Source organism: Balaenoptera musculus, chromosome 10 (genome assembly GCF_009873245.2).
Source record: "Balaenoptera musculus isolate JJ_BM4_2016_0621 chromosome 10, mBalMus1.pri.v3, whole genome shotgun sequence".
NCBI lineage: Eukaryota > Metazoa > Chordata > Mammalia > Artiodactyla > Balaenopteridae > Balaenoptera > Balaenoptera musculus.
Window position 1 is genome coordinate 58430392 of NC_045794.1, and position 21500 is coordinate 58451891.

The window sequence follows — 21500 nt, forward strand, 5'->3', positions numbered from 1 at the left end:
TTCTCATTGTGGTGGCTTCTCGTTGCAGAGCACAGGCTCTAGGCACACAGGCTTCAGTAGTTGTGGCTGGCAGGGCTCTAGAGTGCAGGCTCAGTAGTTGTAGCACACGGGCATAGTTGCTCTGCGACATGTGGGATCTTCCCAGACCACGGCTTGAACCCGTGTCCCCTGCATTGGCAGGTGGATTCTTAACCACTGTGCCACCAGGGAAGCCCCATGCTTTTACTTTTTTGAGGAGGCACTTTACTGTTTTCCACAGTGGCTATACCATTTTATGTGTCCCTCAATAGTGCAAAAGGGTTCCAATCTCTCTAGAGAGGGTTTTTCTCTCTATGTATTCTTTTATTTGGAGAGTTCATGTCCAACATCAGCTAACATCACTGAATTACTCTCAAATTTCTGTTCCCAGCTCTAATCTATTTCCCAAATTCCAGTCTCACATTTATAATTGCATGCTATTTAAAGTCACTTGATAGTACTGCAGTCAACTCAAATTCACTGTCCCTAAAACTCCTGTTTTTTTCCCAAAACATTCCTTCTTCAGAAATAGTGGAAATACTACTATTTACAACATGAAAGCTTGATAATTTAGTCTTTTTCTTATATTGGAATTCACCTATTTCCGAAGTAATAGGTCCTCGCCCCGCCCCCTCAGGCTCCTCCTCCTCCTCCCCCTCCGCCTCCCGCTCCCCCACCCCCACCCCCGCCTCCTCTGCCTTTGCCCTGCGCTCCCGGGCGGCAAAATGGTGGCGCAGCCACAGGACCGAGAGGGTAGTGTGTTGCTGGCCAGGCTGGGGCCCCTGGCGGAGGCCGAGCCCCTGGGCTGCTTCCAGTGTCCCGTGTGGCTAGAAGCCAGTTCAGGTGCCCCATGGACACGTCCTTTGCTCTGCATGCCTGCAGGAATGTCTGAAACCAAAGAAGTGTGGAGTGTGTCGCAGCACTCTAGCACCTGGCTTCGGAGCCCTGGAGCTCCAGCGACAGATTGACAGCACAAGCACAGAGACTTCTTGCCATGACTGCCCTAAAAACTTCTTCCCATCCAAGATCTGGGCGCACGTGGCTACATGTTCCAAATACCAGAATTACATCATGGAAGGTGTGAAGACCGCCACCAAGGATGCATCCCTTCAGCCAAGGAATGTCCCAAACCGTTATACTTCTCCTTGTCCTTACTGCCCCGAGAAGAATTTTGATCAAAAAGGACTTGTGGAACACTGCAAGTTATCCCATAGCACAGACACCAAATCTGTGGTTTGTCCAATATGTGCCTCGATGCCCTGGGGAGACCCTTTTGTTCCACTACCTTCGGCCATTTTTTTCAGGCAACTTCATAATTCCGTTTCCCCAAAACTTTTTATCTTTTTGAGCAAAGAACTGTTCCAGGTGCCATGTAGTCTTCCAGGGAATTGAACATTTTTCCATTAAGGTAATTTTGTAAAGACCGAAATGAAATCTGAAGGTGCAATGTCTGGTGAATACGGCGGATGAATCAGAACTTCCCAGCCAAGCTGTAACAGTTTTTGCCTGGTCATCAAGGAAACATGCAGTCTTGCGTTATCCTGACAGAAGATTATGTGTTTTCTGTTGACTAATTCTGGATGCTTTTCGTCGAGTACTGCTTTCAGTTGGTCTAACTGGGAGCAGTACTCGTTGAAATTAATTGTTTGGTTCTCCGGAAGGAGCTCATAATACAGGACTCCCTTCCAATCCCACCATATACACAACATCACCTTCTTTGGATGAAGACCGGCCTTTGGTGTGTTTGGTGGTGGTTCATTTCGCTTGCCCCACGATCTCTTCCATTCCATATTATTGTACAGTACCCACTTTTCATCGCCCGTCACAATTTGTTTTAAAAACAGAATGTTTTCATTACATTTATTCGTTTTGGTTTTTTAAAATTTATTTATTTTATTTATTTTTGGCTGCATTGGGTCTTTGTTGCTGTGCACAGGCTTTCTCTAGTTGCAGTGAGCGGGGGCTTCTCATTGCAGTGGCTTCTCGTTGCGGAGCACGGGCTCTAGGCACGCGGGCTTCAGTAATTGTGGCATGCAGGCTCAGTAGTTGTGGCTCGTGGGCTCTAGAGCGCAAGCTCAGTAGCTGTGGCGCACGGGCTTAGTTGCTCCGCGTCATGTGGGCTCTTCCCGGACCAGGGCTTGAACCCGTGTCCCCTGCATTGGCAGGTGGATTCTTAACCACTGTGCCAGCAGGGAAGCCCTCATTACATTTAAGTAGAGAATCACATGCGGAAATAGCGTCAAGGAGGGTTTTTTTTGCTTAACTTATGTGGAACCCAAACATCAAGGCGATTAAAATACCCAAACTGGTGCAAATGATTTTCAGTGCTTGATTTGGATATTTTGAGTATTTTGCAGGCTATCTCCTGCATGGTATAATGTTGATTGTTCTCAGTTAATGTCTCAATTTGATCACTATCAACTTCAGCTGGTCTACCTGACCGTGGAGCATCGTCCAGTGAGAAATCTCCAGCACAAAACTTCGCAAAGCACTTTTGACACATTCAGTCAGTCACAGCACCTTCTCCATACAATGCACAAATCTTTTTTTGCATTTTGGTTGTGTTTTTACCTTTCTTGAAATAATAAAGCATAATATGCCGAATATGTTGCTTTTTTTCTTCCATCTTTAATGTTAAAATGGCTACACAAAAATTCACCAATTTTGATGTCTTTTTTAAAATACATGCTGATATGACAGCTGTCACATACAATCTAACAAAATTGTTTTGAATGAAGTTAAAGACAACTAAGTGCTACTACAGCCACCTTATAGAAAAAATCCGAATGAAACTTTTGGCTAACTCAGTACCTTAGGGGAGTTGAAAGAGGCTTCTAGGAGGTGTTGCCCGAGCTGAATATTTAAAAATAAGTTTGTATTTGTTAACTGGAATGGAATGGGAGATAGTAAGGAGGTGATTCCAGGTAGAGAGAATTAATATAAGACAATATATAGAGAACTGTTGTTGCTCAACAATGATGGAGTGTGGGTTTGGGGCAAGGGTGCCAGTGAAAGATAAGACTGAAGAGGAAAGTGGGATCCCAATCCTGATAAACCTTGAATGGCATTCAGTGGGTTTTTCAGTTTATCACCTTATCCTGTAGGGGAAAGAGATCAATTGGAAGGGCTTTGTGCAAAGCAATAGCATAACCATACTGGTATTTTAGAAAAGTAGCAGCTCAGAGGAGGACTTTAAGACTGAAGGCATAAACCACTTAGGAGTTGAAATATAGCCAGGAGATTTTGACCTGGATTAAGGCAATAGCATTAAACATGCAGTGAGAAGAAAAAGAGATGTTAAGATGTAAAATCCATAGGACAACATGTCTACTTGGATGGGGGAGCAGATAAAAAGGTGCCAGAATAACTCCCAAGTTTCTGACTTAGGGGACTGGGTAAATTATTGTGTCATCCAATGAACCAGACCACACATAAATAATAGCAATTTAAGGAAAAAAACTCTTCAGAGTTAGATCTTATACATATTGCATGTGAATGGCCAAGTGAAGCTGTCCAATAAGCATTTGAATATATGGGTTTAAAACTTGATATGAGACCTAAGCTGGTTATAGAGATTTAGGTATTGTCAAATAACTGAATCTATGTGATATAGCTTCACCCACAATATATTGTTTGAGAAGAGAGTCAAGAATAAAACCCTGGGAAACACCAAATTTAAGAAGCAATTTAAAAGAAAAAGAAAAAACAAAAAAAAGAAAAAAAAATTTCAGAGAGGTAGAAAAAGGAACACCAAGGGAAGATAAGTTTTTGGAAGACAAATATTAAACTTAAAAGACAGATTGAAGGACTGATTATTTGGAAATTTGAATGCCAGGATAAAAAATTTATATTTAAAAAGGAAGCATTTATTATTTTTGTATTGGGACTATAGCCTAATGAAAATGATGCCTTAGTAGGATGTAGTCTAGGCAGGAAAGTCTGTTAGAGGGAAGAAAATTGATAAAAGGCTTCAACTAGAGTGGTGGCAGTTATGACTATAAAAAGGAATGTCAAAATAAGAATCAACAAGGAGTTGGTGACTCACTGAATATTACTTCTTTTTTTGGATAAATCATGAAATGTATTTATAAAATTTTTCCTTTTAAAAGCCAGAATATAACAAATATCACTTTCTGGAAACTCATCTTATTAGAAATATCAATAACATTGAGCACTCTGTCCTCTGTGCTTCTAACGTCTTCTGTAGAGAATTCAATGTATTTTATTTCACTTATTTATTTGCACGTATATTTCTTTCAGCTAGTCTGTGATTTGCTTGAGGGTAGGTACTGTATCTCATTTATCTTTGCATCCCCAGGACGTAGTTTCACTGGCTAACAGAGTGAGTGCTTAGCAAATCTTTACAGCTTCCCAAAATTACACAGCTTCCCAAGTCCTGTTCTAGCTGAAGTAATCCATGTATGGTTTTTTGAGCCTACCTTGAGTGACCTTGTTACCTACTTTCTTGAAAGTACTTTCTTGAAAGTTACCTACTTTCTTGAGTTACCTTGTTTGGAATACTCAAGGGGCTGTGTAATGTAACAGTTGAGAGCATGGATTTTGGAGCCAGACTGCCTGAACTTAAATCCTGCCTCAGCCACTTTTTAATTGTGTAAACCTTTGGCAGGTTACCTAAATTCGTTGTGCCCCAGTTTCTCCGTATATAAAATAGAAATAATAGTTACTGCATTGTAAGTGTTGTTGCGATGATGAATCACATTTTTATCTAAAAAAGTGTTTAGAATAGGAATTGGCAAATACTAAGCACTCAGTAATATTAACTATTATTATTACTTCAATGTATTTATTGATTTAGTATTTATTTATTTTTGGCTGCGTCAGGTTTTCTTAGTTGAGGCATGCGGGATCTTCACTGAGGCGTGCGGGATGTTTCGTTGCAGCGTGAGCTCTTTGTTGTGGTGCGCGGGCTTCTCTCTAGTTGTGGCGTGCCTCTTCTCTAGTTGTGGTGTGCGGGTTCCAGAGCGCGTGGGCTCAGTAGTTGTGGCACGTGGGCTTAGTTGCCCTGTGGCATGTGGGATTTTAGTTCCCTGACCAGGGATCGAACCCACATCCCCTTCATTGTAAGGTGGATTCTTTACCACTGGACCACCAGGGAAGTCCCAATCAACGTATTTAAACTTCACTTTCCTATTAGGTTATCAGAGCTGATTTTTAGAGGAAATTCAAGCCAAATATTTAATATTTCGAAGATTAGATCAAGTAATAATTATGTCCCCTCCAGACTCCAGAAACAATTAAAATCCAGTTAATTTTTGCTCATCCATTCCTGTTTTGAAAAGTTTTCATCCTGTTTTCTATGTAGACAAGTAGTGCCAGTCCTAGGTTTTGTTTAGTTTTACAGTCAAACAAGTCCATTTGGTCAAGAGTCTTCCATCCTTCCGGAGGCTGGTAATATTTTCCATGGTTATTTTATGACTTACTAAAGTTTGAATAGTAAGTACATCAACTGATCTGTGCATTTCAAATTGTTGGACTTGTTCTAGTTTCAAGTCATCAAAGGAATGACTATATGGGCATTTCATTTCCTTTTCCTTCCCACTTAGGAAGATTCTAGGGTTAGTGTCTCAACTATATCTATATGTGGCTAAATCACAGCCTCACATTTCCTTTACAATACAGTTGCCTGAACATCATTGCATAGTGGCATCACATGATTGGAAAGCAGTGCATTTTATGAACGCCATCACACACACAGTCATAACACATCAGATCAGAAAAAGCTTATTAACATAAAGTAAAATGGCTTAGGGATTCTGCAGTGCTGATCTTTCTTGAATGATTTTCCTTGGAAAACTTTGAATTCATAGTTACCTAAAGGCTGAGGTTAACTTGCCAGTAGCAGGTTTGAGAGATGAGAGCTAATGTCAGGGGATAGATGTTTTCTTTTACAAATAACACCGTTAGATATTGTTCTCCACCACCCACGCCCAAACCGCTACTCGACCTATGAAACAAATAGCACCACAAACACAGATAACCCCAGGCTTCAGGTCTGTAATCTGACTGTGGCCATCGGCAGCCAGAAATGAGTTTCTTTCTAATCAGCCTTCCATCAGTCCCCAGTCACTCATATAAAGGAGCCTGGGAAGGGGAAGATTCACATTGCTTTTTCTTCAGCACCAGGGTTCTGGGCAGCGCCCTGAGAGGTCCACTGCTCGCACGCCTCTTCTCTCAATCTCCACCAGCGCTGCCACTGCCCCTCTAGTCCCCCCTGCTGCAGAGAGAGAAAATTACATCGGAATCCATGCAGCCGGCAATGATGATGTTTTCTAGTAAATACTGGGCAAGAAGAGGGCTTTCTCTGGATTCAGCAGTGCCCGAAGAGCATCTGCTGCTTGGCAGCTCAACAGTGAGTACTAAGTAGCTGGCACTCTCTAGAGGAGTGTTTTCTAGGGTAGCGATAGTTATCCTTGCCATTTGGACACCTGCTGTAAACACCTCAATTCTTTCCTCTATCATCTGTCTAACCTGCCTCCACTCTTCCTTCTCTCTCCATAAAGTAAAGCGGGTGTCCTGATGGCTACGTGCTAAACTTCCTTTCCTCAAAGTTTATAAGTTGAAAGTAAAGAAGTTCCCGAACATTATGAATGAGAGGTTGTATAAACCAGTGTCTTATATCAAAACCAAAAAAAAGGGTGCAGAATTTTGAAAGGCCATTTATTATGAGTTGGAACAGGGCGAAGAAATTAAATAGATTTCTATGGTTCCTGCAAGATTATTGTGTCTTCTGTACCCCCTTCCATCTACAAAACCTGGTCTTTAAACACAAAGTAATATTTTCTGTTTTTGTCTGTAGGTGCCGGTTATTGGAATAAGAGAAAGATCAGATTCCTCTCAAAAGTTTTCCTGTGTTCCTTATTACTCCATTATTTTTCGGTTTAACTGATGGAGTAATGAAAGCAATACACCACTTATTTCAATGTTTAAGGCAGTTTCTGTGTTTAAATAATAACAGAATAAAAAAGTAATATTTTGCAGGATTTTAGATCCTGATATGGGGTAATAGTCATAGGATTTAATAAAAAAGATAGTGAAAGAAAAATGTATTCAGATTTCTAGTTACTAAAAATATTAAATGATATTTCATTACTGTCTACCAGAGTTTATCAACCAATTGCAATTTAGTCTGTATCATAGAAGAATCTGTTTTAGTATTGTAGCTCCAAATATGTGCCAGAGGGTTGTATTGTACTGGTATATTATTACACCTAAAAATGTTGAAAAGTAATCAGGGCAAGTTTTGGAGAGCTGTTTAAATCAATTTGCAAAAATGAGTCTAAAAACATACATAGGTTTTCTAACATTTAAATATCATGTATATTTGAATGCGATATTACAATGAGGAATTCTGAAGCCATAATGAACTGCTAGAAGGAAAACAAGGAAAACTCAGAGTTATGGTTAATGTATAATAATCCTTTCATATAAAAAATGCTACTTAAATATATAAGATCTGTGGCAGATGTTGAGAGTACTACAACATTTGAGCTTTTAATGACTAAACATACTGTCAAATGCGAATGCCTATATAAACTTCTCTCCCTCAAGTCATAAATTATAAAATATTTATTTCTATGACATATAAATCTAGTGAGTGAGGCAATAGTAACTGCGTGAAAATAAAGCCAGTAGAGAAATCAGAGGAAGAAAATAGCAAAGCACTATTCACTGGGTTCCATATCAAATGTACATTTTTCAGTTTCATGAGGAAGTAATAGATTGGAATGACTGCATTATATTACTCTCTGCCAGGGAGAAAGTTCTGTTTGCCCAGTTCTTCATTTGCATATGAAGAACACGAAAAAGTACACTCTAATTTGATTTGTCTGTTAAGTAAAAGTTTCCAGCTTTTTAATTGTGTATTTCTGGCAATGTGATCTGAGTTTCTGGAATCTGCCATTTTTGTCTTTAGCCAATAGGACTAACAGTCATTACTTAGTCATGTATTATAGTATTTGACTGGCCAATGAAGTGGTAATCTTTTCCAGTTTCTCAGATTCTCCTCTTGGCTCCTGAGGATGAGCTAGTTTTTCTTTCTTTCTTTTCTTTTCTTTTTTCTTGTGGCTGAATTTTAATAACCACTTTTCAGAGATCATCTGCTGACACAGATGGCCTTAATTGAATACACTCTTTGTGGCGAACTTCTGCAGATAGATTCACATTGACGATGTGGATCTAATTACAGAATGTAAGGTGACCAATTTTAGTGCCTGTCCTGACATATTTCAGAACAAAACGATTATTTTGTTTTTAAGATTTAATCAAAACAAAAATTATTGTGAAAAATATATGTTTAGTCTTAATTTTGTTACGTTTAGTAATTAACATAGCTTCTATATGATTCAGCTAGGCTAACAGATCAAATTTCATGCTGTAAAATAAACCTAGAAAGAAAGACAGGAATTATTCATACATGATACTTTATACTTTATGATGATCAGATTTTTGTTGCTATTAAAGTGAAGTAAGTATGATTCCCCTTTCATTTCAACCACCGGTGATATCTTTGAGCATTGGAAAATAGTGTCCCTGAGTAAATTAGACTTGTACTTCCGACTGAAAGTTATGAGTGACTTGGCAACTTCTCCTCGAGCTTGTGTGATTGCTGGGGCTTCCAGCATATGAATGGAATGTCTGAAAAAGAATCTAGTTATAGAGAACTCTGGAATCCTAACTAATACTTTTATGTGTGTGTTTCTACCTTCTTGAAGCTAAATAAAACTAACGCTGGCAAAAATGATGATAAAAAAGGCAACAAGGGAAGCAGCAAAAGTGACACTGCTACCGAGAGCGGCAAGATGGCAGTTGTCTTCTCCTTGAAAAATGAAGTTGGTGGATTGGTCAAAGCACTGAAACTCTTTCAGGTGAATGTAAAATATCATTATCTAACTTTAAAAGCGTCTGTGTGCCGGGTTACAAACTTGTCATCTGTTACGAAATATTACTGAATCCATTTCTGGATAATGTGTTGAAAGTTTCAAAGAAACCAAGCTTCATGAGGCTTTACAAGAGTTGGTCTGTCAAACAATGAAATAAGCAGATTCGTGGAAACCGTGTTTTATTAATTCAGCGTCAGCCTATTAGTAATTCTGCAGACTGTTGCCAGGTGAGGAAGTCAGTAATTAAAAAGTGTGAGCCTCACACCTGGAAATGCAAACACAAAAGCGGTCAAAGAGGATATCTTTAAACATCAAGAGCCTGCTGCCTGATTTGATTTGTTCATATTTGAATCGTGCACATGTCCTAGAGCACATTTATTGCATAAAATGAGATATATTAGTATAGGTACTCGGTATTCCCCGAAGCTTCATTGTTTCAAGAACTTAATGTGTCTTTTGTAAAGATGAGTCATTCTCCTTATATATGAGCTAGGGCTAGCTCTCTTTTTATCTTGTAGAAACGTAGTAGCCTTTTCCTAAGCCCAGGTGGGTGGTTTGTAACCTCAAGAAAGAGCCCCGTTAAGGGAGAGGTTATAAAAGGCCAGGAAAACTGTTGCCTTTTTGCCAGGGCACACCTGATGGCTCCCCTACCCTTCAGCAAGCGCCTCCTTTGCCAGTGCATTTTGTTTGGGGGCATGGGCTGTGATTAGAGCTGTAGGATAGGGAGCTTAGCTCTGCATGGTGCCTTGGGCTGCTGGTGCAGTGGAAAGAGGGTTGGAATTGCAGTCAGAGGATTCAGACCTGTGTTCTCCTGGCTTGGCTAATCACTAGCTGCTTCCTAGGTTCAATTGCTTCATTTGTAAAATAGCAATAATAATTCCCACCTAACAGGGTTGTTGTGATGAAATAATATGAGTGGAAGTGCTTTGTAAAGCGTACAGATATGAGGCATTATTGTGATGCCTCTTTGAGGACCATAGAGGGGGAATTAGCAGCCTGTTTTTGCAGATATTTCCTTGTTCTCTTTTGACCTTGAAGAAAGGATCAGGCACCATAAAGAGTGGTAATGGAAATCTGGGGAAATATTTTACGCATAATTATATCATCCAGCACTATCTCCATACAGTTCCCAAAGGCAGGGCAATTCAATTAGACAGCTGGGTGCAGTGGAAAAATCCCTGGAGAACGAGTGAGCAGCCATGAGTTTCCACTCGGCCATCAGCTAGTCATGGGGTCTTAGTTACCCCATCTGGTTAGTTAACCCATCTGGACCTCAGTTTCCTTGTCTAAAAATATCCACTTTGCTTCAACCAAAGGACATTAAAAGCCCAAAGTGACACAGTGTGTGAGAAGACTCTTGAACTTTGAACCTAATGTTAGTCTTACCTTTATTATCTGCCGATTTAGAAAATATGGCATTATTGCAAAAGTTATTAAAAACAGAAATAGAGCATTTAGTGTCCTGGTCAAAAGACTAGTTTCTTTATACAGAGAAGGATGTCATCAGATTTTATCTTAGTCTGGTACCGGAAGCTACCTATCTGCTGCTGTGCTGAAAATTCTGAGGTCATCCAGGATTGTATTTGGAATTGTGCTGATAATCAGAGTGTACCATGGAGTGATGGGGAGGGATCTGCTTATTTGGGGGTGGGTTAGGGTGGAGAGGAGAACTTAGTCTTCAGTTAACTCAGGACAAAGGAAGACTATATCACTGGGAAAATTTAAACCTGAGATTTAAGTATTAAATTGCTGCCCTCCTACGAACACCTTATTGTAAGGAGATTTTACCCGTGAAACCCATCATGATAGTTGCAGCAACACATCCTTGGATGAAGGTAGCCTGGAGGTAGCTGAAAGAGACCAGTTACTAAGTGGTTCCATTAGGGATTCTTCTTCTTCTTTTTCTTCTTCTTTTTTTGCCTGCAGAGATCCTTTCTTCGCTACTTTTCTTGCTTCCTTTTTTTTTTTTTCCCCTACAATGGGGCCACACTTTGGCCAGTGTTTCCCAAACTTCAGTCATTTTCATATCACCTTCCCGGTTTCTGCCTCATTTGCCTGCTATTCATACTATTAATTATTTTTTCAAAGATTTTAAGCTTTATTTCAAAAAGAGATGTTATACTACCAGAAAATCAGGAGTTTGAGTTTTAGGGTTTTTTTTGGAAAATATATAAAAATAAATAAATAAATCTGGGGATTATATGACAATAAACTAATTTCCTCCCAAACAATCATGCATACCACCAGTGGGATGTGGACTGATCTGGGAAATGATAAAGTTCATAATTATCACACATTTTATAGGGCCCTTTATATATCTGAATGTCCCCCCCCCCTTGTTAAAAATGAGACAGGAAATCCTACACACAGTTACTATTCTTATTAATAGAGACAATGGTTGGAAAACATTTCCATGTTTTAGTCAAGCAAACGGTGAGAAGGTCGTCTTTTCCTCTTTTGTGGGCACTTGGTACCTTTTTGCTTACGAGTTGAACAAGAGCAGCCCATGGCATCCCTTTTATTGTGCCCTGAAGGTGATTAAGAGATGTTGCTTGTATTTCCACAGGAAAAACATGTCAACATGGTTCATATCGAGTCCAGGAAATCCCGGCGAAGAAGTTCGGAAGTTGAAATCTTTGTGGACTGTGAGTGTGGCAAAACGGAATTCAATGAGCTCATTCAGTCACTGAAATTTCAAACCACGATCGTGACGCTGAATCCGCCAGAGAACATTTGGACAGAGGAAGAAGGCAAGGCCAGTTTTTGCTTGTCGGGTGATTTTGCAATCTGACAAATGTTGCAAAGGGGAAAATACAATCTGTGAGCTAATATTTTGAACCTGCACTGTGTTTCCAGCAGAGCTAGAGGATGTGCCCTGGTTTCCCCGGAAGATCTCTGAGTTAGACAAATGTTCTCACAGAGTTCTCATGTATGGTTCTGAGCTGGATGCCGATCACCCAGTAAGTGTGCAGTCAAATCCATTCCACGTGTGCTCTTCCAGCTCCGCCCGTCTGCCAGGCAGTGTGCCATATTCTGTGCTGTAATGCTGTATTATAGAGCAATTTATTATTTATTCCCCATAACTGAGAGCAGACTTTTAAATGATAGTTTCCCTGTACATATGCGTTGGCTGGAAGCAGGTTAGAAGGATGGCATTTCCACCTAGCATTTATTTTTAAAAGGGTTGGAGAGAGGAGGAGGGTATAAACCTTGGAGAATATTTCCGTAGAATTAGACAGCCTGAAATATACTTGCAGATGGTGACCCTTGGAAAAACAGTGAACTGAAATTGATCACCTCGTTGGGAAACTGGGGAGGACTAGGCATTATGGGGCTCAGTGAGAAAGTAAAATTCTCCTTGTTCTTTTCCTTGATTGGAGGTAGTAAGGGGTAGAGTAATGTGGTGGACTTTAGTCTCAGTGGAAAGGCAGAGGGTGATAGAATAAGACCATAATGGAAAATGCCTCTCTTTCCCCATCTACACTGAATCTATTTATCGCCATCTCTCCTCTACTCCAATAAAAATGACCACCTTTAAAGAAATATGATATGTAGTAAGCATTTCCCATTATTCCCTCTCTCCCCCTTTACATCAGTTTTTATTTAATACAAGAGGCCTGGAGCCTCTTTATGGTCGGAATGAAGTACAGTTAATAGTCTGGGAGAAGCAATCAATATACTCATTTGTTACAAGCAACTTTTTCCCCCGGTGCCCCTTCTCTAAAAATGAGCATATTAAAGGGTGAAACCCAAGCAGATTGGTCATGCTTATAGGAGACTTTGTGGTCTGAGGGTAATGGTTTTCAGATATTCATTTTATTTAAATGGAGGATATCTGGAAATCTGATAGTGAGACTGTATGCAGTGGTTCTCTAAGTGTGGTCCTGGGACCAGCCACATCAGTATCACCTGGGAGCTGGTTTTGATAAGCCCACACTTCAGTTTGAGAACCATTGCTTTAAAGGAAACTATGACAACTTCAGCAAGAGGGAATTTTTCAGTCAAACCAGTCTTCTGGCATAAAATACAAATTCAAACCAATTCATAGCATACCATTCAAACGAATGGTCAAAAAAACCTAATTCAATTCCATGATTTTCAAAAAGCTGAATTTGCTCAAAGGCACTGTGTGTTATATTTGCCAGCATAATTCCCAGCAGTTCACATGTAAGGCTCCTGAACTTTAGAAAAATACTCAAAAGTGTCTTTAATAATCATCCATTTGTTTATCTTCCCCTTCCCCACTTCAGAGGAGTCAGAATTAGCACAGAAGCCTGATTTAAGAGCTTAGCAGTAACAGGACTGCCCAGACACCAGCTGTTAATTTGCAGGATGACCTTGGGCAAGTTCCTTTACTTCTGCAACTCAAATTCTTTATGCAAAAAGTGGAAATAAAATGCTTATTGAGCTCAAAGGGGGTGTTCGAAAAGCCTAGTTAATAAAACAACTGGAAAGCATTTTGGCAAGAGTGAATGCTTAATTCCAGGAAAGGAAATGCTGTATTAAATCATCCTGATCAATGCCTGGACAGTAAAGGATTTTTTGCTAACCTCTTATTTCCAAATGCTCCCCTTAGTCTAGTTTGGAAATTACTCAACCTGGAGAAGGGGGTCAAAACAACCACAGGAACCACTGACCTTGCTGTGAAAAAATTTATTCTAATACCCAGCATACATTTTCCTGGGCTTAATTTTGTTCCATTACTCCTAATTACACCCACCTTATGATACCTTCTCTTATTTTCTGTGCAGCCATTTGAAATAATTGCAAGTACTTAGCAATCTCCTACCTCACTCATCATTTTTTTTTTACACCGTATTTCTTTTATAAGCACATCAAATATTCATTATGCAAAATTTGATATTGGTAAGTTGGTGGTTTTTTATAAGTTATTATTTGATGAAGATAGAAAAAAGTTTCTAAGGAATTTTTGTGCTTGGGAATAATTCCAGTCCTAAGGCAGGGATTATTACGTTAGGATGGCACTCTTGTGCGGAGATGGCTCAGAAGGGGCTTGGAATGTGTCAGGCTGCTGTGGCTCCCTAGAAAGGGTTAAATATGTAGGTCCGTCCATCTTAAACTTTAATGGACAAACAGATCATGTGAAGGATCTTTGCAAAATGCAGATGGGTGCACCTGAGATTCTGCATTTCTAGTGAGCTCCCAGTTGAGGCTTACAGTGGAGGTCTGCGGACCACACTTTGAGTAGCAAGGCTCTACACTGAGAGGGTCTTTCAAAGTGTGATTCAACGTCCCCGCACAAGGTGCTTATTAAAAATGCAATATGTTGAGGCTCATCTGAAGCCTACTGAATCAGAACTTCCAGGGACGGACCCTGGAATCTGCATTTAAACAGATTTGCCGGAGATTCTGATGAACTCTAAAGTTTGAGAACTAATGTCCTAACTCAGTGATTCTCGGCCCTAGCTTTCCATTCAAATAATCTCTGGGGAACTAAAAAATTTCCTATGCCAGGGTGTCACCTCAGAGTGCTTAAATCAGAACCTCTGGGAATGTGTCCAGGTTTGGAGTGTTATTTAAAGCTCCGCAAATGATTCCAGTATTCCCCCAGGTTGACTTTTTGGGAGAGCCAACGTACATTCAGCTGAGCACTTTTGGGTACCAGCTGGGTCTTGATTTAAATCAAGTTCCTCTTGATTTAAATTGAGAGAGGAAGGGTGGTGTGCAGCAGATACTCTCTGAGTGCTAGTGTTGCCAGATTTAGCAAATAAAACTATAGGATGCCTAGTTAAATTTGCATTTCACATAAACAACAAATTTTTTTTAGTATAAGTATGCCCCAAATATTGCATGGGTCTTCTCTATTTTATCTGGTAACCTTATCCCTGGCATCAATTTAGAATGGCTGGCCAAGGAATGCTGTGTCTCTGTAATCGCTAGCGTAGGCTAGCATTGTTTTGCCAGTCCACGGTTCAATGCTGGAAGCTCTGGTTCACCCATAACACTTGTGTAATCACCGCCACACTAGGCTGATGAGGCATGATGAGTAAATCACTCTCTTTCATGCCTGGAAAAAGTGCAGGTGTTTGCCGAGGAGAGCTACTCGAGATTCTTTGGGAAGCCCAGCAGATTACGGTGCTGTTACCATGGTGTCCGGTTTGGCAGGAACCAGGGAACGGATGCTGAGCTTTTCACATAACTCTTTTCCTTTTGTCACGGGCTGCTTTCTTTTTCAGTAATCAAGGTGCTTGGAATTCTTGTTTACCACCACCAGGTTGCTTGGTGTGACTAGTGAGTGTTGAAATTCATACTTTCTAGCGACCATGTCTACCCTCTATGGCATAAGACCTTTTCTTAGCTCACATACCCATTTGTAAAGGTGGTCACACATTTTGTAACTATGGTCACAGATTTTGCATATACACATTTGAAGGCTCCACAAGCCTGCCTATGAACTCCAGTTTAAAAACTCCCAATTTGTAGCAGAAGAAAGAAAGTTCTAGCTTTAAGGGCAGGGGTACTTCACTTCTGCAGGGCCTTTGGGTGACCTCAGGGCACTCGCTCTCTGCCTCTGTTAGTGACCTTTTGTCATTCCTGAGAGAAAGGCTGTTGGCAATGGACGTTCTTTGTTTCTGTTCAGCATACAGTCCTGTGACGATTTCTGACCTCAAGGCCAGTTCTCCTTCAGCTGGAAGAGAGAACAGAACGAGCTTCTCTGAGTTGAGGTTCCTCTTGAGCAGCCCCCTTGCGTAAGGGTCTGAGTGGACACTGGGTGAGCAGAGGTAGTCCAGGCCTTTGTGGGCCTGTCCCAGTTCTCCTCCCAGAGCCCACGACCCCTGCGGCCTGTCTCCTTGCCTGGCCTCCCTTCTCAGACTGGTCAGCATGTCCTGGTTTCCCTTCGGGTTTTCAGGGGTTGCGCAGGTAAGAAGTTAAATTGAAACAACTCCTGCTGGGCTTCCAGCTGTCTGAAGAAACAACCCTGGAAAGAACTGATTGTCTGAAAGTACCTGAAGGAAAGGAAAATGGAAAGTCTGTTGACAAGAGGAGATTCTTGAGTAAACCAGGAAGTCCTCTCAGGAGGATTCCACTTGATGGGAGAATGGCAGACAGGAAGTTTAATTTCCCAAGTGCATGATGATGGGTAAAATCTTGAACTTGGCTGAAGACTAGTCAGAGCCATAGGAACTCAGAGGGGAATGGAGCTAGCCTGCTATCTCGCGTGGATCCCTTGTAATCGATTTTGCATTGTGTGGCTGCGCTCATAACATACAGCAAAACCTCTTTATTCATCCTAATTTGGGGTGTTGATGATTATTCTGAATGATAGAATTTTAATACATGTACACTTATTGGTAATTTACGCAAAGCAATTAAATTTAGGTTCTTAGTGAAAAATCCGTGTTAAAGGGACCTATTTTAATGAACAGATAAGATTAATTTGTAATTAAGATCAATTACATGTAAATGATACTTGAAAACCAAAGGATATTTTTCACAATATCAATTTGCTTAACTAAGCCGTTCTGCCTACTTCATGGAAAGGTTAACTTTAGTCTGAATTCCCACACATCCCAAATTAAGACAGCCCAAATTTAATGAGGTTTTACTGTAAGTACAATTCGCTTCTGCCTGTGTCATCAAGGTGGTTATCCAAGGGAAAAAATTTACATTTGAATTGGACACTCAATAAACATCACAATGATTTTTTTTTAGGTCTTCTGCAGCTAATTTTTTTGGCAGTCCGTTAAATAACTTAATCTCTTTTCTGTTGAAGGGATTTAAAGACAATGTCTATCGACAGAGAAGGAAGTATTTTGTGGATGTAGCCATGGGTTATAAATAGTAAGTACCTGTGTAACTCTTTTCCTGTGACTTGTTGCTGGCGAGTTAGGAAAAACACATGCTGTGTTAAACAGACCCGTCTTCTACTTCACTTTAACTTTTGCAGAAAGTAGACATGAAGCATTTTAAACACTCACCAGCTCTGTAGGCTTTAAATGCCAGCACGGACACTTGACATCCGGGATATAATTGTCAAATAATGAGAGCTGCGGGCCACCTACCAAGTGCTACGTTTTCACCGTTGTACTCATAGCTCAGCTAAGGCAAGGAGCCATTTTTGTACACTCTGCAGGGCCTGGAAAATGTGTTTTAATTTTACTTTTGACTTGACTTTTTAGCAACCCCCTTCCATGTCTGGCTTCCCCAGTGAAAGTAGAGGATTCAGCAAGAATGGTGAAAAGACTCATGTAAGCAGCCATCATAGAAATGTGTTTGCTTTACAGGAAAAGGGAAGCTTCCTATAAGCTGGAGGGTTTATGGAAGAGTTTCATATCCAGTCTGGGATCAGTGTTGGGATGGAACTGGAGAGCCTCAGGACCGGGCTGAGGATGTGCAGAGTGCGTGGTGCTAAGTGGCAGTGACAGGTTTGTGATCGGCAACAATGCAGTGGTCGTGACCGCAGGCCACATCTAGAAAGCTGGAATGGATGTTAGGCCTCTGTTTATTCTGCTCACACTAATAAAACTTACAGACCATTGTAGCTCAGTCGCTGTCTTTCCTTTGGTATGTGATCAGCTACATGAATCTTCTGATCAGAACAAAATGTAAATCCATACCTGGTAGGGAAGTGTCTTTCTTATCCTAGTTGAGACTAGTGAGAATCTTGACTGTCCTGTAGGGCAAGTTTGTCTTTGGTGAGAATTTAGGACATTACGTGTGTTACAGCGGGTACCAGTGTTTGCTTTTTTTTTTTTTTTTTTTAAAGGAATCTGACATATAGGTGCTTAAAGCAAAGTGAGAGGATTCCCAGCCACACCTTTGACTGACAGTCATTTGCTCATTTCTAACCTCCTTTGTTGCTTTGTTGCTCTTCTCTTCCTCCTCCCAAGCCCCAGGCATCCTTCATTCTTTCTCCACCATGCTTATTAGCATGAAAACCAAGATTCTTTGGCACACGCTTTTCCACGTGTGTCTACTCCAGTCCTGTCTCCTCTGTTCCAAGCAGGTTCTCGACCCTCTTTAGACAACTGTGACTTTTTTTTTTTTTTTTTTTTAAATTTTTTTTTAATTTTTATTTTATTATTTATTTATTTATTTATGGCTGTGTTGGGTCTTCGTTTCTGTGCCAGGGCCTTCTCCAGTTGCGGCAAGCGGGGGCCACTCTTCATCGCGGTGCGCGGGCCTCTCACTATCGCGGCCTCTCTTGTTGCGGAGCACAGGCTCCAGACGCGCAGGCTCAGTAATTGTGGCTCACGGGCCCAGTTGCTCCGCGGCATGTGGGATCTTCCCAGACCAGGGCTCGAACCCGTGTCCCCTGCATTGGCAGGCAGATTCTCAACCACTGCGCCACCAGGGAAGCCCGACAACTGTGACTTTCTGCCCCCTCACAGCGTCAGCATGCTCACGGCTTGTCCTGGCCCGAGCCCAGCCTCATGCCCCCTTTTTACCCTCAGCGCCATCACTCACTAGCTCCATCTCCCAGTGTTTCCCAGGCAGATGCCAAGAGAGGACTCTGATAGGCCACATTCACTTTTTCACATCAGGCCCTGATAAATGGTTGTGAGCTTTAATACTGGTACCCCTTGGTTCACAGATCCTCCCTGTGGAATCAGGTCATATCTGCATAGATGGGTGTAGGCAGGACAGGCCTTTGGGGCGTGACCTGCCTAGGACTTGGTAAAAGCTCAGTTCTTGGCAGAGACTTTCTCTTTAGATAAAACAGATAGATAAAAATGTATTTTGTACATAGATGCTGTATGTGATGTATTATATATATAAGAACAAAATACGTATGTATGTACATAAAAGATTTTGTTAGCATGGTGATCAAGGGACTACCTCAAATATTAGTTATTTCTTCTTACTAGAGCCAAGAAACTGGACAAAGGCAAGCTGATAATGTGGTGGCACTAATAAAACTGGTATGTATGAGTCAACCAGTTTCAAGGAACATTGATAATGGGGGGGTCTTATGGTTTTAAAGAAAACATATTTATGTGGAGAGGAGAGGAAAAGAGCATATAGTTAAAACGATGGAGGGTGAAGCCCTCAAAGTGTTAACAAGAGTTTGCATTTGACATTTTTCCCTTAGCTAAAGAGTGAAATTGAGGTGTGGTGTCTATGGAAGGCCAAAGTAAAAACTGGAGGTTGGACGTGGTGGAGGTTTTCTACGAAGGAGGGCTGCATGCAGGTAGAGCATTCCAGGATCTGGTCCCGGTTTGGAGGGGCCTGACTCTTAGTTCAGGAGGCTGAGGTAGGCAGGGCACCACCAATTCACCATTACACAGGGAGAAACCACTCTCACAGGACTCACAAAACTCCCCCTGTCATGACGCCGGAGAGGCCAAATTACGCTATTCGGTGGATACAGAGTCAAAGCAAAGGGCGTTTAGCTGAGAGAGTCTGGAATCCAGGGACATTAACCCTCTCCCCTGGGCAATGCTGACTACGTAGAATAACAAAGTGATTAAAACCTAGGGTTTTGGAGTCAGACAACGTGGGGTTCGAGTTGTAGCTCCACTACTTCCTAGCTGGGTGAGCCCCCTCACTCTGCCTCTCAGGTCCTCCGTCTGGGACGTATGTCAGGATTACGAAAGAGAATGCATGTGCTGAGTTGAGCACGGAGATGGCACATGATTTGTGATCATAAGTGCCTGTTACTGCTATTACATCCTCCCTCTCCCTTTCCTCAGGCTGTCTTCAGTTTCCCATTGATCTGCTGGTTTATTCTTTAGCTATGTTAACGCCATTGTTTATGCTCCAGCTTAGCAAATACTATAGCTCAAACGTCCCTAGAAGTAATCCTTGAAAGGAAACTCCTCCAGTTTCTCACTTAAAGGCTGTTCATGTACTGATACTTTTCGTGCTGACCAACCTCGCTCTTTATGGAGAGATTTCATAGAAAGCGATCGTATTCCCATTTGGGTGTGCGGGAAGCTGCCAAGATACTGAGAACAGATCGCCAGTTGCCTTAGGTGCTTCTTGTACGTGGGCAGTGTGAGGAAAGTGCCTGCCAGGAGTGGTTAACCCTGGAAAACCCAAACCTAAGACTTGAGGAGAGTAGAGAGAAAAGGATCGCTCCTTAATGCCCCTCATGCCATCATTGCTGTGGCTTCTCTGAGTATGACCTTGAGAATGGATAAGGGCTAGCCATTGTGTGTATGTGTGTGTGTGTGTGTGTGTGTCCACATGCGTGTGCAAGCTCATGCAATAGTGCTGGTGGGGTGGGGCACAGGTGCTCACAAATCCCAAGTGGGTCTGAGCCACGGTCTCCATTGTGCCATGCAGTAAGGAAGGTTTCCTTTTGGTTTAAAAGAAAATAAAGATGCAATTTCTAATTGCAATACGTATTTTTCTAGTGCTGATGGCTTTCCAAGTGAGCAAAGGAAAAAGACGTCAATACAATAATTACTTAAAATAAGCTCATTTGTGTGGCTTCTGGCAGCCTGCTGCGATCTGATTTTCCAAACCAAAGCTTGGAACCACTGGCTTGAAGAGAAGATTATCTGAAATTGGGGTGGTCCTGAAAAATCCAGCATGTGCCATCTCTGCAAATATAGTTTGGTAATACTAAAATTAGGGACTATTTGGACATGGGGAGAATAACTCAATTCCCTGTTGGTAATTCGTTCAGGTTTATGGGCACTGAGAAGAAGTCAAATATATGGTGGTGTGTTTGGTGGTGGTGTTGTAGCAATTGGCAGGATGGAGTCTGAGGTGTCAAAAGATAAAGAGAAGGAAAAGAAGAGAAATACAGAATAATGTATATTGAAACCACAGCCAAGAAGTCCTCTGGGGAATTTGTGTTGAATACTGTATTTTCTCTGATAGTCTTGAAAGGATAAAGCAGGGGGAAAGAATCAACACAAGCAGAGAAAAATGAAAAAAAATTCCACTCGATGATGGAAAAACAGCAGGCTCAAAGTCTGTGTTACCATGAAACCTAAAGGGGAGAGGGAGTGGGGACGTTCAGCATGCTGGGAACTGTCAATAGGTGCCACTCAGGGGAGTTTCTGATTGACAGCGCTGCCAAGAAACAGGGTTGACGACCCAGAGGCCCGCAGACAGACCTGAGCAGCGGGGCCACGAGGGTCTGGAAGGCCCAACTGCCTGACCAGTAACAGCAGAGGAAACATTCATTAATGCAAATATCATTCTCCATAGCAGACCTGAGAAGGAAGGCTGCGGATGGGGAGGGCACTGTTTCTAAAATAATCGGTGAGGCAACGGGCAGATCACACCCCGTCCTCCTCCACCCAAATAAAAGAAATCCTAGTATAAACAGAAAAAGAAGCCCGTGATTAGACAATGTGAAGGGCCTATAGACGTGCAGTTCAGATGAAATGGAAGTGCTTGGGGGAGGGGGGCAGATGGCATGAGGAGGAAGAGAAAATTATGACTGTGATGGTGTAGCTGTTAGGTTTGTCTGAAACTCTCCAGTTCTCTGCCATTGGCACCTTCATATTTTAAGCCTGGCGTTAGCTTTGCTACGTTTCTGTAGGTTTCACAATTGCTGTATTGTTGGGGAAGAAAACTCAGTAATATATATTTTTTCAACTGACTAGAAATAAACACCTTTTTCTTTGGGAGCTATTGTAATGATTATTCCTCAACAATGGG

The 21500-nt window shown here is 41.5% G+C and overlaps 1 protein-coding gene and 1 pseudogene across 1 annotated transcript in view; both read left to right on the top strand.

Annotated features, from left to right (window-relative positions):
* The first annotated feature begins 743 nt into the window (after positions 1–743).
* LOC118902791 lies at positions 744–4654 on the top strand (annotated as a pseudogene).
* A 1549-nt stretch (positions 4655–6203) lies between these two features.
* Positions 6204–21500, top strand: part of TPH2 (tryptophan hydroxylase 2) — an 88214-nt gene continuing 72917 nt past the window's right edge. The window contains exons 1-5 of the mRNA XM_036866423.1: positions 6204–6388; positions 8751–8903; positions 11485–11668; positions 11778–11878; positions 16654–16721. Of these exons, the coding sequence (XP_036722318.1) occupies positions 6284–6388; positions 8751–8903; positions 11485–11668; positions 11778–11878; positions 16654–16721 (611 nt within the window). The 5' untranslated portion in view covers positions 6204–6283. The remainder of the gene's footprint in view (positions 6389–8750; positions 8904–11484; positions 11669–11777; positions 11879–16653; positions 16722–21500) is intronic.